Below are 27,493 nucleotides of genomic sequence, written 5' to 3'. Positions count from 1 at the left end.
TTAAATCTAACAAAGACTAGACCCCTTGGCTCGCACGTTCACATCAAGGCTATTCACGACTCCTGTGAGCCCACTAAATTACAAACAGCGGACTACACTCCTGCGAACCCTTGGTCAGCTAGGTTAAAATCACACATGACCTAAACCCTTCTAACATTCTTACAAGAAGCTTTCTACACAGTATAACCTTTAACACACATTTATATATAATCGCATTTAGTAAATCGTTTGCTTAAGTGAATACATTCTACATAGAATATAAATTACATAGATACAAAGTTATATTCTTGTTCGTTATCTCGTTATGTATTTTCCCTGCACATCTCTCCGTGTTACATTTCTCGCCGTTTCTCCATTTAAAGTTATACATGTACATGAATTCCACTTTGCACGTTCTTCAGTTCGTAAGCATTTCTACACATTTCTACATTAGCCCACTACATATACGGGCCTTCTAAATCTAATGCATGTTCAAGGGTAAATACAGTTACATTTCCCATATTACCTTGATAACATCAGTTAATTATATGCTATAAGTGTCAACTTCATGTTACGATATACATTTCATTCCTACGTTATACGATATGTTTGTAAATATGGCTCGGATATACGTTTTATTCAAATTGCGCTCTCTCAGAACCATCAACAACTTCCCTAACCAATGCTTTTGCTGCTCTCGTGCTGATAGCAGAGCCAGGATTGGAGGGATCAGCCTCTCTCGTCGCTCCGGAGGGCACTGAAGGCATGGGCTTGGTCTAAACCAGCCGTCTTAAGACAGCTGGGTTCGGGGTTTCAAAGTGCACATGTCAGGTTGGCCGACGCAAGACAGCTAGCCAAAGGGACATGTGCCCTGCCAATCGCAAGCCTGAATATTGAACCGGTTCCCTGCATGTAGAACTATTACAATCTGCGCCTCGTCATCGATTATTCCTGAATACTGAATCATGCAATGTGGCGTAATACATGGTCTGGGGGTAGCTTCAGGAAGTTGCTCTGCCCCCAGAAAGCAGCAGGAGGGCAGGGAGGGGGGAAAAGGGGGTTGAAAATTAAAATAAAAAATTCATTTACCTGCTGGCCTGCTGCCGCCACCTCCCCTCCACTCTCTTCCTGGCTTCTTCTGTGGAAACAGGAAGCAGGAACCACCCGGTTTCCGAGGCTCCCCATAGTCAACCACAATGCTGCAATGTCGTTTGGTGCTCAGCCAGGGAATGGGAGCCTGGGCATGTTCTTCATACAGGCTGGTATGCAGCCTGCATGAAGAACATGCAAAGTGAGCATGAATATTTTCCCGGCTCGGGAGGTCCGTTCAAGCATTCATGCACACTTACATAGTGCCCACCACTCCTCCCCCTGCTCTGAGAGCAGAGCAGACATGCCCGCCCCACGGAGACGCTGCAGCAGGAACAAATACAATTATAATAACTCAAGTTATAATTTTATTTTTCCTTTTTTTTCCCTGCGGAAAGCAGTGGGGCGACACTTCCCTGCCTTAGCGAAGGAGCCGCCACTGGCTTCAGGGGGGTGTGTTTGGAGTGTTACACCCCCTAATAAATGTATTTGTTAATAAATACTTGGGAACAGGTGCTCCCAGTCAGGTCTGGTGAGGTGTCTGTCGGATTTCACCTAGGATTTTTACATGCACACACACCCTAAAACACATACACACACTCTCTCTCCTCTCTGCTTTGAAGCTCCTGAAAAATGTTGGTTACTTTACAAAATATTTTGCTTTATTTACTTCTAACAATCTGCGCTGCTCTCACTTTCCACTTCCCCTTAAGAGCCCCTAATGTTCTGTTTCTCAGATAATGTATGTTAACAAGATATGCCAGCATGACTGTTGGGAAATCTGAAGCTTTGCCCTCCCCATCGCCCCCGCCGACCCCCAAATCTTAGTGACCAAGCTACACCCATGTCCATGGTTTTACTTGCTGAGTGAGTGCTGCACAGTGTTAAGAGAAACCCAGCATTATTAGATGTTCCCACAAATGTTCCAAAATGCTTACTCAAGTTTTAATATATCAACAGCCCACTTTCTTTGATCGAGTAATATTCACAATTTTGTTCCTCCCATTAGGTACAACGTGTCTGTTCACTCATTTAGATGGGGGCTAGACCTTACCCAAGTCCTTCATTGTTCGCCTTATGCGATAATTACTTTAATCATGCTTACATTATATCAACAGGTAATTACCACAGACCTGATTTTGCGGCTTTGTAAATTGTTCAGGTAACATCCTCACAATGTGGCTAACCTTGCACAAAAGCACCTTATAGTCATATTTCTAACCTGAGCATGTATTAGTTTCTAATACTGCAAATTATTTCGAAACGACGTTGATACTATTACACACAAACGTAATCGGGAGCCACCGTTGTGTAAAAAGAAACACATATTGGAATGTGTGGCTTTTTATAAAGCACTATTAATTGGTGAATGCTATGTGTGTGTGTTTTTCACTGGGACACATCGCACCATTGTAATTTTTTTTGTTTGTCAATTGAAATGGCATAAAACTTATATGCCACTCGAACAACTACTGTCAGTTCGTATAAATTGCTTTTGCATATTAAAATTATTTATGAGGCTAGACTCTAATCATGTCTTTTACAGTAAGTGAAGTGTATGCACTGAATATGTTTTTCTCTGCTAAACAATAATTTAATGTAATGAGTCTCAGGTTAACCATTGTTTTGCATATATATCACTGGTCCATCAGGCGGAAAAATCAACAGTCAGTAGAGGGTGTTTTGTGGTTACCAACCGAGGAATGGGCCAACCGCGTGCCACTATATCATAGTTCCCACTCCACAGTGGATCTTGGGGAGGCCCACTGGTCCCCTCAGTTATATGTTATACATTTTAATGCGCAATGGTTACTCCATAAGGAGCGCCCCAAACTAGGATTGCTCAGCAAGATTGACCTGCAAGCATTAGGTGCTGTTGAAGAACATTCAACAGCACCTATTGTGATGGACAACATTGACACCCTCAATTTCCAGAGGGGATCTAACGTAGTGGCTTCATTTGACAATTTAATTACAATGTCTCATGTACATAGTTATTTTCTGCAGACAGTCAAAGGCACAAACACTGGGGCATATTACCAACAACTAGCGATAATTTTTGTCTCTAACTTGTTTAGAGACAAAAATTATCGCCGCACATCGGCGATTTTTATCGCAGATAAACCTTGCTATTAACAAGGTTTATCGCAAATGCGATAAAAAACGGCCGAAATGCATGAATATCGCTGAAAAGTCAGCGATATTCATGCATTATCGAGCAAATGCTCTTAGCCATGTTATCCACCTCCCATTGGATAACATGGCTAAGAACTGCTCAGGGCAGGTGTTAGCTTTTGGAGATATTCCCGCTTAGCGCGAATATCTCCAAAAGTTGGTAATAGGAGATAGCGATGTTAGCGACTGTTTTCAGTCTCTAACATCTTGGCACGCCCACTTTGCATCTCATTAGTGATAAATATCACTGACATGCAAAGTGGGGCCCAAGATGGTCGCTATCTCCTACTAGCTGTCGCTAACTGGTGTTAGCGACAGCTTGGTAATAGGGAGATAATTTTATCTCCGCTTTCTTGGCTTTTAAAGCCAAAAAAACGGAGATAAACCCCCTTGATAATATGCCCCACTATTCCTTCCCTGGCCGTAGTTGATATTCTGTATGATATCAGATTTAATTTTCGTCTTGCTCTCTGATAAATTTGATGCCAGCAAGAGCAAGTTTTTTTTTCTGCATGCACTGTGATTACGTAGTTCAAGGTGTTCCAAAATCACCACCCATCAATCTTAGTCCTCTGTGTATATTGGGACTCCCAATGCTTCTCCATTAGATTGAGGTGGGGCACTATCAATACGAGGGTCCACCTTCAATGACTGAAACTGGCTGCTTCCTGGAGGCTCTAAGAGGTCGCTCCTACACAAGTGATTTGTTTTACCAGTTAGCACAGTTTGTGCCTGTTGCTCAGGCGATGATTTACACTTTGGTGTAGAGGAACCACTGCTGTAAATCAAGAGAGCTACTACCCCCACAATCTTAGGGTTCAGCTTCCCATTTAGATCTAGTGAACCACTAGGGGGCATATCTACAAGGAAAGGGGCCAGTGCGGGCTGTGACAAATTTTGCAGCACCATGCTGAGTCTTTTAAAAAACGCAGGGATGGGCCCTATTTACAACAAAACGGCACACCCCTGTGTTGCTCTGGAACTAAAAATAGCTGCCTAGTGCTACACAGACACCCTAACATCATTGTGGCCTCCTGCAGCACAAATTGAAGTAGCAAATCGTCATTATTTAATGATTGTTTATGTGCAGGAAGGGACACCTTCCTGCACATAAACAAACACTAATGGTGTTTTGCTATATGTGCAGCAGAATGCAGGACCAATAAAAAAAGCAAAAACCTGGGGAAATAAAGGTATTTCTCCTCGTAGCGGCCATCTAACGCCTGCTTGTGCATGGTATTAGCTTTAGAAAAGGGGGTGGTGATGGACAGAGTATCTGAATTAAGCAGAATACTCATACCCAGTCAACAGATCAGGGCTTGATCCATCACCGTTTTTTAGCTCACTGCACCATCCCAGCTCAGAACCTGGCTACATGCAAATTAGTCTGTCCCTGGCCCAGTGCATCATGGGAACAGGGCAGACCAAACTACCAAGCCATTTCTTTTACTGGAAAGGAAACAAGCTTCCGGGGACCGGTTTCTGGCATTACAGCCGTCTTCGGCCTGGCTTGCTTGAATCCTGATGGTGCAGTGAGCAAGGGACTCATGTCTGAGCATACCCTTCCACGCTTATGGTGGACAAAACGATTCAGAAAAGGGGGTGGTGATGGACAGAGTATCTGAATTAAGCAGAATACTCATACCCAGTCAACAGATCAGGGCTTGATCCATCACCGTTTTTTAGCTCACTGCACCATCCCAGCTCAGAACCTGGCTACATGCAAATTAGTCTGTCCCTGGCCCAGTGCATCATGGGAACAGGGCAGACCAAACTACCAAGCCAATTCTTTTACTGGAAAGGAAACAAGCTTCCGGGGACCGGTTTCTGGCATTACAGCCGTCTTCGGCCCGGCTTGCTTGAATCCTGATGGTGCAGTGAGCAGGGGACTCATGTCTGAGCATACCCTTCCACGCTTATGGTGGACAAAACGATTCAGAAAAGGGGGTGGTGATGGACAGAGTATCTGAATTAAGCAGAATACTCATACCCAGTCAACAGATCAGGGCTTGATCCATCACCGTTTTTTAGCTCACTGCACCATCCCAGCTCAGAACCTGGCTACATGCAAATTAGTCTGTCCCTGGCCCAGTGCATCATGGGAACAGGGCAGACCAAACTACCAAGCCAATTCTTTTACTGGAAAGGAAACAAGCTTCCGGGGACCGGTTTCTGGCATTACAGCCGTCTTCGGCCCGGCTTGCTTGAATCCTGATGGTGCAGTGAGCAAGGGACTCATGTCTGAGCATACCCTTCCACGCTTATGGTGGACAAAACGATTCAGAAAAGGGGGTGGTGATGGACAGAGTATCTGAATTAAGCAGAATACTCATACCCAGTCAACAGATCAGGGCTTGATCCATCACCGTTTTTTAGCTCACTGCACCATCCCAGCTCAGAACCTGGCTACATGCAAATTAGTCTGTCCCTGGCCCAGTGCATCATGGGAACAGGGCAGACCAAACTACCAAGCCAATTCTTTTACTGGAAAGGAAACAAGCTTCCGGGGACCGGTTTCTGGCATTACAGCTGTCTTCGGCTTGGCTTGGTAGTTTGGTTTGCCCTGTTCCCATCATGCACTGGGATAGGAACAGACTAATTTGCATGTAGCCAAGTTCTAAGCTGGGATGGTGCAGTGAGCTAAAAAACGGTGATGGATCAAGCCCTGATCTTTGGACTGGGTAAGAGTGGTCTGCTTAATTCAGACACTCTGTTCATCACCACCCCCTTTTCTGAATCATTTTGTTCACCATAAGCGTGGAAGGGTATACTCAGATGTGAGTCCCTTGCTCATTGCACCATCAGGAGTCAAGCAAGCCGGGCCGAAGACGGCTGAAATGCCAGAAACCGGTCCCCGGAAGCTTGTTTCCTTCTCAGTATAAGAATTGGCTTGGTAGTTTGGTTTGCCCTGTTCCCATCATGCACTGGGACAGGAACAGACTAATTTGCATGTAGCCAAGTTCTGAGCTGGGATGGTGCAGTGAGCTAAAAAACGGTGATGGATCAAGCCCTGATCTTTGGACTGGGTAAGAGTGGTCTGCTTAATTCAGACACTCTGTTCATAACCACCCCCTTTTCTGAATCATTTTGTCCACCATAAGCGTGGAAGGGTATACTCAGATGTGAGTCCCTTGCTCATTGCACCATCAGGAGTCAAACAAGCCGGGCCGAAGATGGCTGAAATGCCAGAAACCGGTCCCCGGAAGCTTGTTTCCTTCCCAGGATAAGAATTGGCTTGGTAGTTTGGTTTGCCCTGTTCCCATCATGCACTGGGACAGGAACAGAATAATTTGCATGTAGCCAAGTTCTGAGCTGCGATGGTGCAGTGAGCTAAAAAACGGTGATGGATCAAGCCCTGATCTTTGGACTGGGTAAGTGTGGTCTGCTTAATTCAGACACTCTGTTCATCACCACCCCCTTTTCTGAATCATGGTATTAGCTTTAGACACTGCCTCAGATTAGCACCTCGTTGTAAGTCTATGGCCGTGTCAAAAAGTGATGGGTGTTGCAGTGAAATTCCCACAGCAACACTCATTTCACGTGTTAGGTCACGGAAGTCGTAAATATGGTGCAAATATGATGCCAAGGCGGCGAACACCGCCCTCCGCCACTTCTTTGTAAATATGCCACAAAGTTCTCAGGGCCAAGCGGCTCAGCACTCCTGTGGGTCCCTTCCCAAGGATCTTATATTACACAGACAAAGCCAACATCCCATCACACCACTTCCTGCCCTTCCTGCTTCTCCCATCCTCCTCCTTCCTCCTACCACCTTTCTTTCTTGTTCCTTTCCGGTAACTAGCAGGCGATACATACTTTGTCGCACATTACAATATTGTTCCTCACAATTGCATTCAGGTTGCAAATGTCACGATGCTGTTTTGGCATTCACAATATATTCTGTATAATCATCTGCATGTCCCAGAGAAATGGGCACTCTGCAGCAATTTACCTTCTGGTAAACATATGATAGATTCGATCTAAATGTTTTCTCATGGTTTAACCTAAACGTCTTGTTTGACACCTAACTGTAACTACTCCTAAATGGTATTTATTCTGTTGTCATGTGCACTATATACCACTTCATGCATTTTGTATTGCTGTAACTTTCGATTGTATACCCTTTTTTCTCAAATACAATAAAATATTTGAACCCGAACATTCAGGCAATGAACTGGTGTCCCTGGATTTCTGACACACTTGCCGTTGGAGGAGGAATGAAGGATGGACTTGTACGTGTCTGGGACGTAAGCAGTGGGACAATCATTCACTCGACTGAGACAAGATCTCAGGTAAGTCAATGAGACCATTACTTGATATATATGTTATCCTGCAGCTAGTCCTATGCACCCTAAACACTCCAAATCCATAAATATGTAAACCAAGAAGCCTTTAAAAGCGACATATTTATATATTTTTAGATATGTATTAAAAATATAAGTAATAAAATGTTTAGCATATTCCCAAAGTCTCACACGAGAAACGCTAAATGATTCCAGTCTCTGTGACACTTAAAGAAGCTGTAACTATATTAATATCCCAATAATTAACACATCTGCAATGTCGTTACCTAATAAAAGAACTAAGCTATAAGACATCACACACAATAAACCACTACATTCATGAACTATATAGCTATGTGTGACCAGAGTGAATTATCAATTGAGAAGAACAATATAGAGGAAAAACAAAATTCAGAAAGAGAACAAATAGATAGGAAAATATACTGCCAGAGGAATAATGAGAGAGAGTCATGAAAACATAGAGAATACATCGGGAATAAAGGAGTTGTAGAGTGAAAAGGGGTGTATTGATAAAGGATGGGCGCAAGTAACAGAGAATAAGTCTGTGAAAGAAAGTGAAAAGAGTATGAGAGATTGTGAGTGAGTGAGGGTGAGAGAGAGCAGTAAAAGGAAAGAAACTAGAGAGGAATATTGTGATCAAGGGAGATTACTGGGGGAGAATCAGAGGGTATAAGCAGAAAAAAGAGAATATGGGATAGAAATAATGATGAAAAATTAGGGAAATAACGCCAAAGGGAATAAAAAAGTAACATTGGTTGTGAATAGTTGGGGGCTTATTTACAAACTCCTTGCTTCACTGGTGCGTCACTTTTTATGATGCTCCGGTGGCACATAGTGCAGACCCATATCTACGTGGCAACGCAAAGCCACTTTGCATGGCTTATCATGGCCTCATAGATATGGTGTAATGCAACGCAGCCCAAGTCACTGTTGCCTTATTCTGAGTCAAGGAGGCATTCCATGGGTGTTGCAGTTTGTGTTCCTATGCAACACCCATGGGTTTTGACGCATTCCCAGATTTACAAGGATCTGTAAACCTGGGAATGAGTCACAACTGTGTGCCTCTCCAGGGCCAAAATCTTATTTTAATTCCTAAATTGACCCCAAAAAACTCTTACAGAAATTGAGGATGCAAGTTCGCACAACCATCCCTGCCCAAGGACACTGCCAGTTGCATACCCTGGCCGCAACATAAAGTGGTGAACCTCAAAACTAAGCAACATCTACAGCAAAAACTCATAATTTGCAATAGACACTAATGGACACCATAAAAGATATTCTCCAGCAAACTAACTCTAATATTGGGCAATACCTGTAAAAGACAGTCTAGCATCTGGCACAGGCATGGCCCACCCACAACGCAGCAAGCAAACCCTAACCTTAACCATAGTAAGAAGTTACTAGAACCTTTCACCTCTATTTTACTGTGCTTTCTTGAGTTATCCAAGGATTAGGAACATTAATATCACCACAGAAAACAGCAGGGCTATCCCAGCCTACAGTTCTAACAGCAGCAGTAGTAATCTAATTGGACCATCTATATTTGGTATATAGACTGTGAAACTAACAAATTGCCACTTATCTAGCAGCCCGTCCCGACGTTGTCCGGGTATGAATTGCTGCTGGCCAGTAGTATATTGTTTTGTAGGATTTCGTTTTGATAGCATTTCTTATCTGTGACAGGCCTGTGAAACGCTCCGATTCACAGTGCACTGCTGATGCACTTAAGAGTTCGCGTTCAGTAGTGTGTGAACTCGAGTTTCCCTACTTTATTTTTCCTTGCAATATTATATAGCGCGAACTCGACAACATGGCATGAGCACAATTTACATTACAGAAGAACACATTAATTTGTAGTAGGCACGGGGAGACAAAGCGATTTGCCTGGAATCACAGGATGTTGAGCTGATGCCGAGATTCGAACGTAGCTCCCCAGCTCTAAAGTTCGCAATTCTAGAACATGTGGCGGGAGGTGTGTCTAAAAGTGTATGTCGGTGCTGGCCATCAATGAGAGAGACCTGTGCATTTTTCGAATGGGTGGGGAAAAAATAGGAGTATGTTGCTGGCGATGTGGGCCGCCGTGCCACCAATGTACTTACCAGGGGAGGGTAGGGTAAACACCCATTATTCCGCAACCTTCTTTCCGCATACCATCACTCCGCATACTTTCATTACGAAAGTACCATGACTCCGCAATGCCATTATAACGCATGGCATTACATTTTATATGCTTTCACCACGCATACATTTACAACGAAATTCGTTGTAAATGCATGAATGGTAAAAGCATGTTTTTTTAATGTTTGGATAAGGTAAGTATGGGTATAGGGGTATATGTTTTGGGGTACTGAGGTATATGGTTTTGGGTGTTTGGTTATTTTAAGGGTTCAGATATAGTTTTGGGTTATGGGGTACAGGGTTAGTTTTAGGGTTTAGGGATAGGTATGGGTTTTGGGGTACAGGGGTATTTTTAGGGTTCTGGGCTAGGTTTGGGTTTTGGGGTATAGGGGTATTTTTAGGGTTCAGGGGTAGGTTTGTGTTTTGGGGTACAGGGGTATTTTAAGGGTTCAGGGCTAGGTTTGGGTTTTAGGGTACAGGGGTATTTTTAGGGTTCAGGGCTAGGTTTGGGTTTTGGGGTTCAGGGGTACTTTAGGGTTCAGGGGTAGGTTTGGGTTTTGGGGTACAGTGTTATTTTTAGGGTTCGGGCTAGGTTTGGGTTTTGGGGTCCAGTGGTATTTTTAAGGTTTCAGGGCTAGGTTTGGGTTTTGGGGTTTAGGGCTATTTTAGGGTTCAGGGCTAGGTTTGGGTTTTGGGGTACAGGGGTACAGGGGTATTTTAGGGTTCAGGGGTAGGTTTGGGTTTTGGGGTACAGGGGTATTTTTAGGGTTCAGGGGTAGGTTTGGGTTTGGGTTTTGAGGTACAGGGGTATTTATAGGGTTCAGGGCTAGGTTTGGGTTTTGGGGTACAGGGGTATTTTTAGGGTTTAGGGACAGGTTTGGGTTTGGGTTTTGGGGTACAGGGTATATTTATAGGGTTAAGATGGGTTAGTGTTTAAGGGTGTTGGGGTATTTTAAGGGAGCAGGGTGGGATTAGCACACAATATGAGACATGGCATGAAGGGCGGAACGTACCACATGCCCCCAGTGTTTGTCGAGCCCCCAGCACACGCCCACAGCACAACGCTGACACACCCACAAGGGACTACTTTGCTGGCACGGTTCTTTTACCTTTTAAATGTATATGGTGGGCATCTGCATAGCCTATGTCCTTCTGCTGCAACTGCCCTTTCCAACACTGTATTGGGTTTTGTGATTGGTGCTGTGGTTCCTGAGATTACCCGCCTCAAAAGTTTGGGCTCTCTCTTTATTATATTAGTATGGATATACAAGCAATTACCCTTTGGCCCCTTTTGCCTATCTGTTTTATGCATAGTATAGCAACCTCTCTGACTGATACATTTTGAGTTCTGTTCATTGCTACCTGATATCCAATCTGATGAAATACCCCTACTTCTATATGATATATGTGTCTTCTGCAGGCATATCATTCTGATCTGTAATTGTAGGAGATCCTCTTAGACTTCTGTTCACATGGAATGTGAATTGAGACCATTGTTGTGTCATGAAAGTACCCTGACATGGGTATCCTTACTTTTCACCCGCCCTTAGATTCCACTGCTCAACATTTCTACCCTGCTAGTCTGCTATCAAAAACAAACTATATTTTCTTCAACAGAAGCCAAAGCCCTGCACCAATAGTTGTAAAGAAGGGAGTTAGAAAAAACGCATGGGAAATAAGGTTAAATTAAATAAATATAAATTACATTATTTAAAATAGTTAAAATATGTTTTTTGTTATAACATATTCAATAATATATAGTTAGTACATATTCTGCAATCAAATAATAAATTAAATAATACATACTATTTTAGGTTAAATTAAATTACACGTTTTGTAGTATTGACTACTTTTTTAAGGCTCTTCACTCTTTCTGAAGTCAGACAAAATTGTGTGTATATTTCTGTCTTTGGGGCTCCAGGACAATGTACATTATCAAACCTCTCCACATATGAGAGTAGGATTTTGTCTGACTTCTTCGACAGAAAGAGTGATGAGCCTTGAAAAAGTTGTCAATAGGAGAAAACATGTGTCGGCTGCTGTAATTTCAATGAATGACCTGCGAGTCAACAAATTTTGGATCTGAACGCTTGAAAATTAAAGTTGGACCTGCAACATAGGCAGACCAGAATTACTGTACCTGTGTGGTGCTCTGGATCCTTTTGTTATTTGTATACGTGTAAAGTTGCTTTACATACTAATTCACACTATAGAGGTGGCATAGTGTTGATTCATTCAAGCACACTGTACGTTTTGTTACACATATTCACCCTGGACTTCACCGATTTGCTAACATTTTCTGTTATTACCACTGTCATCATTTCTCTGTGTTTATTGATAATGCAATTTTTACCAATTATTTAAGGATTTAGAACAAGCAGCCAAAGTAAATTCTTTCAAAAATGGAGATGAGGGGCAAGATTTATCAATATTTGATGCAGCACAACGCAGAAAGACAGCTTGCTGTTCTGTATCAATTGGAGAGAGCATGAATGCGCCATATTTACTAACATATGGTGCATTCCTGATCCTTCTCTGTGCCAATACAGGTACTCTTGCACCACAGTGCAAGGGTGCCTGCCTTGCTGAGAGAATTGTTTTTGTGCAAAAAGGGAGACCCTCCTGCACAAAAACAATCCTTAGAGGCATTTTCTTCTTTCTTTCTCCAGCCCACATAGAAAGAAAAAAAGCAATGAAAAATATATTTCTCCTCATTACGCCTCTATCGGGAGGGCATACAGTTATGACGCATTCCCAGGCTTAATTGTCTTGGTAAATCCGGGAATGTGCCAATATACATGGGTGAATGCGGGGGAACAACCACTCTCCACCTATGTAAGCCTTCTCTGTTCTAAGTAGCACAAGGCAGCGACTTGTTCAGTCTTGAGTTATTCAAGATTTACCAAGCCATGCAGGGCCATTCAAGGTGCTTTTGCGTGTCTTGGTAAATTTGTCTTAAGTATTGCGCTACCCTTGTGTTACTTTGCGTGATAGCTACTGAATCCTTCAATAAACCTGGCCAGAGGTGTTGGATTGATTTTCATAGCCATGGTTGATACACGTGTACAAGCAAATGTAATTCCACCAAAGGTAGGATCGAATGCTTACATTACTTACCAGCAATGGCATTATGCTGAGTTTTACTCCCTAGCTTTCATTCATTACAAATGAGGCTCTGCTGCCTCATCAGACTAATCATACACTATTTCCTATAGTAAAAATCCATTCCCTCCCTCCAGAGGGGGAGTAGGACTCAGTTTAATGCATTACCAGTAGGAAATGTAAGCATCTCCCTATTGTCCCTCCCTCGCTTCCCTTCATTACATAAGAGATGAACACGCTCAGAAATGAGACACAATTGACATTGACATATATGCAAAATCACACAATTTATTTGAAATTGGATTTTTCCACCTCTATTCCTTCATTGAGGACAGAATCTTATAACTAAAACATAATCATTTTTGTCCTTTTCCCCAACCTATAGTGCTTTACAGAGGTAGAGGAATCCAACCATGTAGCTGCCCTACAAATGTCTTGAAGGGATGCACCCTGCAATTCTGCAGTCGTAGAAGCCATGCTACAATCTGATCTGCCCTGGACCTCCAAAGGGGGAGTCTTACCCTCCACCTTTAAGACTTACCAATGAAGGTTTCAATCCACATAGTCAAAGTGGCCTAGGCCGACTTTTCACCCTTTCTATCTTACTCAAAATTTACAAACAAGGATTCAACTTTCCTAAAAGCCTGAAGCCTCTCATGAAACATCAGCGAGGCCCATATTATACTCAACAAATGTAACCTTGCTTCTTCTTCAGAAGAAGGAGATAGATAAAATGCTGGTAAAATCACTTCTTGCCCCCTATGGAAAGCAGAATCAACCATTGGCACAAAGGAAGGAACCGTAACCAATACCACCCTATCTTGAAAGATGTTACAAAAGGGTAACCTGCATGACAAGGCCCCCAATTCACCCAGCCTCCTGACGAAAGTGACAGCCACAAGAAAGAATGTCTTTTCTCCATTCCCTCATCTAAAGGTTATACCTGAAAATCACCATTGCTATGGTTGACATTCAGGGCCGGGCTGGGAGCCACAACTGGCCCTGGCAAAGTGCTCGGCCGCCCCCCCACCACCTTCCCCACTCGGGGGGTGTTGGAGGTGCTGCCAAGCTCTTATAAGAAGCCGGTTTTCAGCCAATTTTGGTACAGGGCCGATTTTGCAGCTATGCTGCAAAAATGGCCCTGTAACAAAAACAGCCCCCAGGGGCCCAAAACCGGCCCCCACCCGTGCGGCACACTGGGGGATTGCGGGTTGCCCGCTATGGCCAGTCCGGCCCTGTTGACATTGCCAAAGCCTTGACTACATCAGAGGAAATATTTGCTAACTGCCTTGTTTGGGGATCCATACCAGCAACTTAATCTGAATACTTAAGGTCTTCCTGAATAGCCAAAGCCTACCCATCAAAGGCTTCAACTAACGATTGTGCCATGTATGCTGCATAAATGCTGGTTTTTAAAGCTAGATCCAGCGTCCACCTTTTTATCTAGCGGTTCAGAAGGAAAACACTCCTCCGGAGTAATGGTTGTCTTTCCTAATAAGGGGCCAGAATCGCATCCACCTTAACTGAATGGGTAACACATCACCCCCTTTCAGTAAATACAGCTTTTGTAGAAAACGAGGCACATTAACCTTACTCACCTCCTTCCATTCCCCCATTTCCATGTCTTTAGTAGGTCCAATAAAAGGCATCACCATATTTCAGGAACATACTGTGGAAAAGGTGAATCTCCTTTGTTTCCTGCTCAGAAATGGGAAACCCAGATTCTGCTGCGCATGAGAAAGGGAATCCACATCTCCTTGCATCTGACGTATTTCCCTGAAGATGTTGAATGCTCCCCGATTCAGATGAGGAGGCATACCATTCTTCCCTCTTTTTAGAATGGCTGGAACTTCGTTCCTCTTGGCTGAAGCCAAAGCCCTAGACAGTGCCTCCTCAATCATGTCCTGAACGTCAGCCTGTGACACGGGAGGTAGATTATTATTACTTGTATCAAAAGTCTGCTCTCTCCTCCCAGGCTGCTTTGCTGGAAAAGGACAATTATCTTCAGAAGATGAGGAGTAAATGACATTATTACTCTTCGCTTGCCGTTCCCCCGACAGACTGTCATCTAAAAACCTGTAAAATAGTAAAAGGTAAGTAACAAATTGGCCTATCCTTGACTGCCAGCTCCCTGCTACCCAGCCAATCATACATAACCAGACATGATTAATAAATAAAATCCCTCCAAAAACAGGGGTAAAATCGCCATAATCCTACCTGCTGCCCTAGGCATCGCACTACCCTACTCTACAGGCTACCGCACTAGCCCGTGACACAGAAGCAGTGCTCCAGCCTCCACAGAGCTGCCTGTCTCTGTCATGATGCTCAGCATTGCTATGTACTGCCACTGCCTTGCAGGTGACCAAGATCCTTTTTATGGCCCTCTGTGACTCCCCTCTCAGTCCGCTAGCAAGGTAACCTTTTTTTTATGGAGTTTTATATACAGCGAACTTGACCCGTATTGGGTATCAGAGCTCTTTACATAGCACCAGTTGAATTACATGAGGATACATTCATTTTTGTTAGGCACGGGGAGATTAAGTGATTTGCCCAGAATCACAGAATGTTCAGCGTCATTGTCAAACCTAGTTCCCCAGATTTGAAGTTGACCTTAGGCTAACTTCTCTCCCCTAACCTTGAAACTTCTTTCATTTCTTTCTCCCAAATCCAATAATCTTCTGGAGTCCATCAGCAAAGCACTGACATCACGAACATTGTGTGCAACTGATGAGACCTAGCAATGCAATCGGTCTTTCATTTGTTGAAAGTTAGAGCTGTTGGCGTTGAAAATGACAATGATTTTACTTTTGTTTTTTATTTGCAGTGTAGTGATCATATTTCATAGCGCTATTGCCATTTGTAATTATTTATATTTTTCTTGTTCGTTGAAATTTTTATTTTTAATAATAAACGAGTTCAACATTAACAGAGCCCGTGCTTCATTAGCCATAATGATTATGCCAATTATGTTCATGAACATAACTGCATGCGTTAAATGTAAATATCCATATATAAATCACATAGAACTACGTCGGGCTATGTGTGAGTGAAGGACAGAGAGGAAAGATAATGAAGAACAAGTGGTATTTAAGGATATAGGGGGGAGATTGTTCCCTCAGGACAAGAACCCTCACTCACCGTTAGGTGACATGCTTCATCACATGGGTTCCCTCCTCACACCATAGTGTGGGCTATGACTCTCTGAGGGAAGGAGCAGAGGTGTTTCTCAGAAGATGAGCGTAAAAGTGTAGGTGAATGAGGGGCAGAGTACAGAAAAGTGCAAAAAAATTTGATATAAAAATGTATGGCTGAGTCCACTGAAAGTTTATTAGGTGGTCACAGCGACATGGTTAAATACAAGAAGGGTAGGGCTTCAAGAGATATACCCTATTCATAAGGTCAACATGATTCTGCCAAAAGGCATTAGTGAGGACCTATATATCCAGTCACTCTGGAAAAGTGAGAAAGAGCAAATAAACAAGCCACAACTGGAACTGTGTGGCCATTGTTCAAGGTGGAGAAGTGTGGCTCACTGGTTAGAGGAGGCATACCCTGAAGCAGAGGTCAGACCCGGGACCAGGGTTCGATTCCCGACGCGGCAGGGTCTTGAGCCCAATTGTCCACGGACTCGATAATTCTCGCTTCGGTGCCCACTCTAAGCACGAGTTCACACTATGCAGCTCTGGGCAATAAGCTTGCTTAATCTCCACAATGGCCACCGCGACGGGATGCCTGGCTTTCACCTTGGGGATTTCCAGTACAGGTTATCTCACAGGGAAAAGCCAGGACGGGTTCCCAATGCAAGTGCCGAGATACCCTAGGGTAAGTCGAGCGCTATATAAGAACATACATACATACATGTGCCTCTTCTTTTCAGAGGGGATCCTTAAACTAATGTGCTAAACAGTCACCTGCACTCTCCAAGCTCGTGTACCATCTTGTGGTGCCCAGTAGTAGTTTCTGGTGCCCTTTCCTGGTGAGATGGCAGGAGAGACTCCCTGACTCTCACAGATCCCACAAGATCCTAAGTGTGTCGAAGATGTAAATATTCCTCATAAAAGAATTGCCAGCATTCTTGAGTTGCCAGAAGAAAAACAAGCAGTGTTGTGAGAGAGCAGCAACATAGACTGTAACTAGATGTCACTTGGGACATCTTTTAGCCTCAAATTGTACTGCTCCCTGCAACATGGCTAGGGAAAGGATATGGTGCAGCGGTGATGGCTGACGACTGGGGAGCTGGGGCTCCATGTTCGAGTCTGCTGTCGGCTCAACATCCTGTAATGATGAGCCCATTGTTTAATTTCCTCGAGCACATTGATAGGCGCGCTACATAAATGAAAGAGACTAATGTAAAATGACATAAGAATTAACTGCAGCGATTTCGGGGCGGGGAAGCGGAGTTGTGTAAGTGGTGGAGGTAAATGGCAAAAGGAGATTAAGCACAGCAAATTATGCATAAATTAACCAAACAAAAAACAATGAGCAAAACAGCAATGGCCTCAGAGGGGTGGTGGGGGCCTGGGAGCAGTGTTGTGGGAGGGGTAGAAGGAGGAACAGGGAAACTAAAGGACTGCAAGCAAAGGAAGTGACCGAAGTTTACTTGCACAAATAAACAGAACAGTTAATGAGCAAAGAGGCAGGCAAACTAAAAAAAAGAGTTCTCTCTATGTATAAATAACCTGACAGTAAAAACACATGTAAGAGGGGCAGTCCTCATGGGAGTCTACAGAATTACAAAAGAAGGGACTACCAACTGTATTCATCAATGAAAAGCCAGCATTTCTAATGGACAGCAAGAGGAACCAATAAAAAGGATGGTTGTGCTTTCAAGCCCATATCCTAGATACAGTATGTCTTGAAGATACAGCATGTCTCGAAGAGCAGCGTAAGCGCTGCCTAGGCGAAACCTAAAAACAGGAGGCATGGAGGGGGAGGGGATTTTTATTATAGGAAATAGCGTATTATGGGTGTAATGAAGCAGGAGTCTCTCATATGTAATGAAGGAAAAGGAGGGAGGGACGATAGGGTGATGTACTCTCCCTCACATGCCATTGTCATGTCACTCTTACAGAAGTAATGACCAAACTCATGCTTTCAACGGTCTCTGCTTCTTCCAAAGCATTGCGGTGTAGAAAATGTGTTTGATTCAAGCATCCCAAGTTCCACTGAGGTTAACCCTTCAAACATACTTTTTTAGGAACCACTATTTCCCTCTTCACTCCTGACTATTGCTGTTTTTTTACAAAATTTGCTGTAGCCTTCATTCTTTGAATTAATATGTTAACTGTAGATATATTTTATTTTACTTGTTTTTGTTTCTTTTTCATTGTATTATATTATTTCTTGTGCATTGTATTATTTCCTGGCATTTGCATGAATCATTGCTTACTCCGGTACTATGTATATTAATTTACACATTTGTTTTCATGATGCTTAGCAAAAATGAAAAGAAAGACATGGGATAGGAAACCAAGACAACATCAGCCGGCTATGCAGCTACTCTCAACATAGATACAATCCCTTTACTTGCAAAAAAGACTCTGAAGCTCAACATTGGGGGCCTCATTTTGAGAAGTGAAGCATCGCTTCCTGAAAGCAGAGATGCGTCACTTCTTAGTGCGCCCTCCTTGTGACACCAATGATGCGTCATATTTACAGTATGACGCATCATGTCGCAAGGAGTTACAGATACATCAGTATTTCTGACGTATCTGTAGGTGCAAAAGTAACGCATTGCTGGAGTGTGTCACAAAAGTGATGCAACTCCAGCAATGTGTCTTTTCACATTGAGCAAGCCCCAAGTGAAAGGGCCTCCGTCAGGCTTACGCCTGCTGTAAAGCAGGCGTAAGATTTTGACGCATTTGCACCCTAGAAGTGGCGCAGTGAAATCTCGTGGATTTCACTGCACCACTTCTATGAGGCTTACTTACGTGAGAACGCCCACCCTGTATACCTTATACCTGACGCAGGTATAATGTAGCCCAAGGAATTACAAAGTGACGCATCTGCTTAGATGAGTCACTTTGTAAATGGTGAGCACCAGGAGGCATGTTTTACGCCGCCGATACGTCACAAAATATGACACAACGGAAGCGCAAAACTGTCACAAGTCCTCATAAATAAGGCCCTGAGGGTTTAGGCAAATGTGCTAATAATGTTCTCGATCTAAAGCATTTACTAATTCTTAAACGATATATTAAAAAATCAATCACATTGTAATATACTCATTTGTAACCTATTTACTTCTAATAGAAACTGTGTTTTAATACTTAAATTATAAATGTTAACACCAATGAAATGTGTATTTTTGTAGATATGCTCTCTTTTATGGTTGCCTGAAACAAAAGAGCTGGTGACTGGACATGGGCTACCAAAACATCAGCTAACTCTATGGAACTATCCTTCACTAACGCAAGTGACTGAAATCCATGGTACGTACGGCACAGGGAGTACCCCGCACTGCTTGTTTAGCTGACCTTGCCCTAGTGACACCGGTCACAAAAAACATATATGTTATTAATCCTGGATTGATGTAACCTGAACATACATACCTATACATTGGGCTATAGTAAGATGAAGCATCTCATAACGACCTGAAATAAGATATTTCCTTACAATTTACAGGAATGCTCACTGGCAGAATTATTAAAGTATCATTTGGGAAAAGAAATCTCAGATAAGTAGATTGTTTTATCCTTAACTGAGCCTAGAATGAATGCCTGAGCTTTATACTTTTTAATCATTAATATAGCGTGTTATGCAATACAGTTCATACATCTATTCCTGAGTGAAGCAGATGGGACAAGAAGAGGTTGTGCAGTAAATAAAGTTTAAGTATAGTAGGAAGAAGGGTGTTAAATGTGTTGAGTTGCTGACATGAGTAATTTATTAAAGACCTCAGGTCTATTTACTGAATGCTTTCCTACTCTTTCTTGGCATGCAGATTTCATGATCAAATGCCACTACCAATACTTTTAGTTTGTCCCTCAACATTGCCAAGCTTAGTTCTCTGAGTACGTAATTACACAGATTAATCAATTTGTCATTGGTCATCTGGCATATTCTCTATATTTCTACGTTTCTAGGAAGGACATGCCATCCAGATTCTCCCATGTGCTGTTTAATTTTGTAGGATCCCAGGTTGTGGGCAGCCTCGTTTTTCGACATTGCTTCAAATTCTCATACTGTATATTCTATCTTCTTTTCAACAGTGCGAGCCAAACTATCTACCCTGCTTGGAAACATGTTGCTGTATTGTGTACCAAATTATTCAGTTGCCACAAGTAGCTCTTCTTATGGTGAATTTGATAGCAGCGGCATGTATTCCAGCTTTTCCTTAGGTCCAGTTAGCTAATTCAAGTTACTTTCATATCTTCCAATGGCATTGACACTCTACTATGCCCAGCTTATGTGGATATGTTTATATGCCTCCAACACGCCCCATGAATAGGCCATACTGGTATCAAATACACGACTTCCAAGCTTATTAGTATTATCTAGAGTGTTCATGTGAAGTGCACATTCAAACACGGAATCCCATTCTACCACAGTGAGTTCAAAAAGAACACTGACAATTACAGGTTAACATTCTAGCATAAGCAAGGGGTGAATATATTTAATCTTGTTAGAAATTGAGTTTCTGGTTGGCAGAGGTATGCAGCCTGTCCAAGCAGGAACCACTATCCTAGTCAGGGTAAGTCAGATACACACCTTAAACTAACCTGCTATCATCCTCTAGTAGCCTTACACAGAGCAGTCAGGCTTAACATAAGTAGCAATTTGTAAAGTATTTTTGCAATACTTCAAACTGTAACACAGTGACACCACCACAAAAGACTCCACACCAAGTTAGAAAGATAGAGTGTATTGTTATGAACAAACCAAGACCAAAACGATAAAAATCCATGAGGGTTATCGGAGTTATAAATGTTTACATATTAAACTATAATGTAGTTCTTAAAGGCATAAAGCACCAACCAGGACTGTCTAATTGCACTAGACCATGCCAAATCCAATTGTTCAGGCAGACCACATTGGATTGCAGGCCACAAATAGGGACCAACCGTGCCCTGTTGCAATCTACCTTGCTGCGTCGTCAACGAGGACCCAAAGCACATTTTGTGACGCACCAGTGGCGTAAAAAATGCGCCTTGTTGCGCCATATTTACAAAGTGACGCACCTAGGTAGATGTGTCACTTTTTAAACCTCTGCGCCACATTATAACTGCGCCGGGTATAATGTATGCAAGGGGGCATATTGACGCAAGGTGGGTCGTAGAAGTGCCGCAGTGAAATCTATGAGATTTCACTGCGTCACTTTTAGGACGCCGTTGTATCAAAATCTTGCGCCTGACTCACAGCAGGCGTAAGACTGACGCAGGCCCTTTCACATGGGGCTTGCCCCATGTGAAAGGACGCGTTGCTGGAAGTGCGTCACTTTTGTGACACACTCCAGCAATACGTCACTTTTGCGCTTACAGATACGTCAGAAATACTGACGTATCTGTAACTCCTTGCGACATGATGTGTCATACATTAAATATGACGCATCAGGAATGTCACAAGGAGTGCGCACTGAGAAGTGACGCATCGCTGCTTTCATGCAGCGATGCGTCATTTCTCATAAATGAGGCCCTATACCTTTAATACACCAGCCACCACTTCTGTCTGGTGGCTGGGGTGGAGACTGAGCTCCCAGGCACAACCTTGCTTTGTGAAGATAGTCAGTGCCTGCTATACACCGGTCTGCCATCTCCTGCCAGGGCTCCTGATGGTGAGGTGGTGAAAAGGTGAGTGACTTGGATTTTCGAGGGAAGGGACAGCACAGGCCAAAGCCAGTTGGAATCATACACACCTGCATTGGTTTAGAGAAGAGAGATCTCCATTGTTGAGTCTTCTCTGGCCCAAGCTCATACCCATCACCTAAATAAATAAAGCTCCCACCTGAGGTCGCATTTTTGTTTTCAGTTAAGGTGAATCTGCTGAACGTGGTTACAATTTGCCCCGGTATCAAGCAGTAACGTGTACTCCTTTTAATGATGAAACCGCCAATCACAGTTGGAATGTTTTCGAGCACAAAACTAACACTGGTGCTTATTCTGGTAATATATCTTTTGTAGTCACTTGCCTCACCTCCGATCATCTTCTGCTGCTGTCCATAGACTGATCAGGTCATAGCGGAGTAGCTTAATTCCTTCACTCATTTCAGGAATAACCATGGTCACAAAGCCTCACCATACCACCTGGAGCTGCAGGTGCTTTCTTGGTGTACAATAGATCAGATCCCCCTTCACAGTCTCTTGAGCCCTTCCTGTTCATGGCAGCCTTTCCTTCAGGCAGGGACCCCTCCAACATCCCCATACAGCAGTCAGTGGGCTCCTTACTTCAAGGTAGCTCAACGAAGCTTTACTCATTATGCAGACCCTGCAGGTTCCAGTTCCTAGAACTGTTACAGGAGAGTCGGTGAACCCAACCCTGGAGCTCAAGGGCCTTTCTCAGTCTCCGCTTGTTTAGGGCATGGTTATTGAAACAAACAGGTGGTTTCTGTCCCATACTTATATCACATTTGCAGACAGAGTTGTAGCTCTGGGATTGGTTCTTTTCAGTTCATGACCATTTTAGCATTGCCCGGAGACAGTTCAATCCACAGTTTTTGTCTTGTAGCTTTGGTAGGAATGTAGGGTCGGGAAATGAGACTAAGGCATAAAAGATTAATAGACGTTATTGCTCACCTTTGGGGAATAACTCAGCTGTTTGTAAACCTGTTGGAGGTTACACCTCTAGAGAGGAATAGATCGGGAATCAGGCAAGGCCTGTTCCTACACTCCATATTCACCCTCTTGGGGCTATTCACAAAAGTACATCACACTTGTGAGTATTTTACACATATACATTTACACTTACACTTTTGAGTAACTACTACTTTTGGCTATTCACTAAATCTGAGTGTAAAGTTGCTCAAAAGCGTTATACGTCTCCACCCACCCAAACAAGAGGTGGAGCCTACCTAATAAGTTAGTACTAAAAACAGTAATAAGTCTAGCACCACACATGGCCAACACCTGGAAGTGCAACACCCTCCCATAGAAAAGAATGGAGGTGGGTGCTTAACATAAAACTCTTTGAAATGATGTTGAACCCTATTTAATTATATTTTTCCTATTTAACATTTTTAATTTAATTAAACAGTATTTCCTATGGGGCATTATTTTAAGTTCCTCTCTTTAATATTTTCTTCAAAAGGAGGTTGCAGTACTAGTAGTTGGCCATGTGTGGGGCTAGTCTTACTCCAGTATGAGCTGGAGTACTTTAGTACTGTTCCTGGTTCCTTTTTGCCTGACACAACTATAGAAGTGCAGTTTGTAAATTACTATGTGCATACTCTTTTGTGGGTGGGTTGACATCCCTCCATAAACCCCTCACTGACTAAACATCTTCCTACTCCTCCTTTAAAATGTCCACTTTATTCGTAAACATTCTCCATTTTCCAACCACTTCCCTATATTTCTTCAACATTTACTATTAAAACGCAGGCCGGCAGAAATCTCTGCACATATAGGTATAGCAGAGGCATACTCCCCACACTTAGGTTTATGAATAGCATTTTGAAATCTGTTTTGTAATAGTACTAGTGAATAGGACTCTCTGTCTCCTGTTCACTGCACCCTAGAGTCTGGTCCGTTACAAATTACCTCAGTAATGCTTTGGAGAGGACATGCAATTTCCATAGCTCCGTTCATGTGCCACTGAAGTGCAGGAAATTAGACTTGAGCCCTCAGCTGCACAGCCATGGGCATCACACACATCCTACCGCACATTTAGATGTTAATGATGCATGTGCCATCTATGTTCCACCTGGATGGAGTGATGAACTCAGCTGCAGGGGACTAACAGACTAGTCTAAACATGATATATATATGTCTTCCTGGAAGGTGGGGATGAATGTCATTACAACGCCATCTTTTAGGTCGCGGTACTTTAATACGCGGTTATTACAACGCAAGTCATTGCAACGACTTGCGTAGGAGGGCGCGGATTGAGGATTATTTTAATTTTCTATTCCAACACCAGCCAACGTAACAGTAGGGAAGTTGTTGGAATATAAAATTACAATATTCCTTAACCACCAGCGCCATCCAGCGCAAGTCATAGTAAAGACTTGCGTTGTAACGGCAGCGTGTTAAAGGTAGTGCGGTGTTAACACCGCATTGGAAACAATGTTTCCCGAAGGGGGTAAAAACAATTGTCCTGCCTCTATAATCGGTTGCAGCCACCACTGTCAGACCTCAGTTCACAGAGCTCAGAAATCGAAGTTTGCTCATAGTGTGTCCCTCAAGACTGAGAAGTCCTGCTCCTCTTTGCATTCCTAGCTATGGAGGGCCCTCAGTCCACACACATGATAGTTGTGTGTGTTGTTGCTAAAAATCAAAAAGCATCAGAAACTTGCTATAAGAAATGCAGGACATGGGTGCATTGACATGCTGGGAACCTCTCCCATCTGAACAAAGTGCCACCAGGATCAGTGTTTGTGCCAGAGCATTTTAGTCCCTATATTAAGCAATACTGTAGGTAGGTAATGTGCACCCATTTACATAATCTACAAGGATCTATTAAATAAGATAAAAATGTAGCACACAGCTGTAATATGTTAGATACATCATAGTGAATGAAGGTTCTGATTAGTACATGTGCTTTCAGATGGCAATCAAGGCTCAATGAAAAGAAGAGCAAATTGATTTATAGCACTGAAATACACAAAAATCAAAATAGCAAGCCAATACATTGAGTTGATGTGGCTTTGTCTGTGGTGGCAGCAAGAGCATGGAATAACCTTTCGAAGAATCTTCACGCTTTATCCTCACCCTCAACCATTTCACTGGAAACCAAGGGCCATATTATCAAGAAAGGGCGATACATTATCGCCGCTTTTATCGACGGGAAACTGCCTTAAAGCAACGAGAATGGGCTTGATAATATGTCCTTGTGAATTCCCTTAGAAGCCCAGGTTAACACCAGAACCTGGGCTTCTACGGGAATTCACAAGGGCATATTACCAAGCCCATTATCGCCTCTTTAGCGTCAGTTTCCAGCTGATAAAAAGGGCAATAATGTATCACCCTTTCTTGATAATATGGCCCACATTCCTTTTTTATTATTGTTAATTGGGTCAAGGCAGCTCAGTTTAATTATTTGACCCCATTCTGTAAGCTTATTGGCTTATTTCATCTATAGTCCCAAGAAACTATAGTGACTGTTACAGGTGAGGCATATTTAAGTTATTGTATCAGCTTTCGTTGTGAATAGTGAATCACCTCGACATTTATCAATAATGTGACTCTACTTGGGTAGAAAATCATTGGGCAGAACTTGCTAGAGTGTTGCAATTAACTATGCCCTTCACATTTCAAGAAAGACTGACAGACCATGCGCTGTTACTGGGAAGGCACCAGGATGCTGCCACCCTATGAGGAGGTCCTTAAAAATTTAAACAACAGTTCTATATTATAGAGGTGGAAAGGGGATGTAATAAAGACATCTACATACATCTAAAGCCCTAACTAGAGTAACGTGGAGGGGGCAGAATATGGTAAGTAGTATCTAGTAGCTGTGTCCAGAACTGGAACCTAGGATTTAATCAAAGTCTTGGCAATTAATCAAAAATCATGTGATTTTGGAAAAATCACTCTATCTTTTCTCAAACTGTTTATATATAAATGGGTAATACATATATGTGGAGCTCCACCTGATGTACAGAATCTCAACCTATTTCCCAATTCACCCATTGAAGGACAACACTTTTGTTCCCCTTAACACTATGACCTATAAACCAAGCCTTATAAACAAACATATATTGAAAGGCAAGAATTCTTCTGCCGCGTATTCCTCCAATTAGTAATTGCAATGCAAAACTGGACTTGCGGAAATTCAAGAGTACCATTCTAAAACATGTTTAGGTAAACAGTAGTAAATACAGGGCGCAGCCCCTCGGTTATAGTAGTGGGGATAAAAGCTTTTAAAAAATTAAATTGACCCGTTCTAAATATAGCAGAGTAACCGCAAAGTTTGATGATCGTACAGGTCCTTATTAGCCATTTGAATGTGTTATGTTCATGTCTTTGAATGCAGAGATCTCGAAGGTTGACATTATATCTCCATTTGTATAGGCCACAGAGGAAGAGTTCTTCATCTAGCCGTGAGTCCAGATCAGAGGAAGATATTTTCTTCAGCCGCAGATGGAATGGCTTCGGTATGGGAATACCATAAATGAAATCGCACTTCCTCATATCTATCGGTTGGTGTAGTGGCAATTTATACCACTACTCCTAGGAAGTTCATTTTATCCCTGGAGGGTTTACCCAAAAAATCCCCTGCCTCACACATGGCCCATCGGAGGGGACAATGATGGAGAAAATCCAGTGTTCACAGAAGTTCTGACTCGCCCACTACCTAAGTAGGCAACTTCTGAATCAGCAGCAAGATTAATGGAACTAAGATCTGGCCAAAAGCAGAATAAGACCACAAAGCAACCGATGATAAAAGCTGAATAAATGCCTGAAGATATTGACAGTTGTAGCCTCAAATCAGGTTCTCATGACATAGTGAACAGCTGGCCTATAAGTTACTGTAGAGGTTGAAAATGCAAGAACAGTTTTAATGTTAAATGTGCTCAAGTAGAAGAGCACACTAACAGGAAGGACCCGCACAGAATTTCTGGATGAGTCCAAAGCATCTGCAAGAGCAGGCAGGGCTTTGAGATATGCAGACTAAAATTGAAATGAAAGAACCATCCACTACAAAGGTACACTACAAAGGTAATGTGTTTCATGGGAAGAAGAACCAGTGAAGAGGGTCTTTCCTCATCTACCCAGACCTGGTGGCAGAAATTATATGGGACCATCAATGAGAAATTGAGATGTGTTGCTGATTGTGCCATTGCCAACTCTGAGGACAGACTTTTCCTAATCACCTTAAAAATGAATTTTCATCTAAGAACCCTTCCATGAGGTTAGCTGTGGTCAGAATAAATTCAAGGTGACATTCATTAAGTAGTGTGTAGCAGCAGCCAGAGCTCAGCAGTGGCCGAAGAGAAAAAAGTGAACATAGTTTGTGCCAAGAGCCGAATATGCAATCTGGGGGACACCAGCTACTGAAACCAGGGCTGTGCTAATTGAGGTGCCCTCAGGCAATTCCAGCAAAGTTCTGATTTGAATGCATGGTATGGTATAGCCAAGCTAAGTATTGGCACAAGGGTGTGGGCACAGACTGTTCATTGAAGATTATGGAAGCACAAACACTTAGTACTCATCAGAGTTCCTACAGGCCATGCTGAACCAAGCTTATTTACATATGCAGCAACTGTTCCATCCCGCAAATGCTTAATGAACAGAACTAATATGAAAGTCAGATACACCTTTATCATTGTACAAAGTCTTGGAAATGTTTACATGTTGAAAAAAGCATGTTTATGGTTGACCCATATAGGGAGGTGAATAATGCTACTCTCTCAAATAAGTTTTAAATCATTCTACATTCCTCCATTTTTACAGAACAACAGATGCCATAGAAAACTAATGTAACATTACCACTGTTTTAAATTTCTTTAATGTATTGTCTGTGAAGTACATGTTCGCTGTATTGAAATGTTTAATACATATTTAGAGTTAACGTATTGCAAGATGATCACAAATATGTTACGTTTATGTGATAAATATATATATATACACACACAC

At 42.6% G+C, this 27,493-nt stretch overlaps 1 protein-coding gene across 2 annotated transcripts in view; it reads left to right on the top strand.

Moving 5' to 3' along the window:
* CDC20B (cell division cycle 20B) overlaps positions 1-26,559 on the top strand; it is a 374,231-nt gene extending 347,672 nt beyond the window's left edge. For both annotated transcript variants that reach the window (XM_086960634.1, XM_086960632.1), the window contains 3 exons: positions 7,407-7,532; positions 19,078-19,195; positions 25,928-26,559. In XM_086960634.1, the coding sequence (XP_086816760.1) occupies positions 7,407-7,532; positions 19,078-19,195; positions 25,928-26,031 (348 nt within the window). In that variant the 3' untranslated portion in view covers positions 26,032-26,559. The remainder of the gene's footprint in view (positions 1-7,406; positions 7,533-19,077; positions 19,196-25,927) is intronic.
* The last annotated feature ends 934 nt before the right edge of the window (positions 26,560-27,493 follow it).

This window comes from Lissotriton vulgaris, chromosome 3_1, assembly GCF_964263255.1.
Source record: "Lissotriton vulgaris chromosome 3_1, aLisVul1.2, whole genome shotgun sequence".
Classification (NCBI taxonomy): domain Eukaryota; kingdom Metazoa; phylum Chordata; class Amphibia; order Caudata; family Salamandridae; genus Lissotriton; species Lissotriton vulgaris.
Note: the sequence above shows the minus strand (reverse complement) of the source record. Positions and strands in the feature narration are given on the sequence as shown.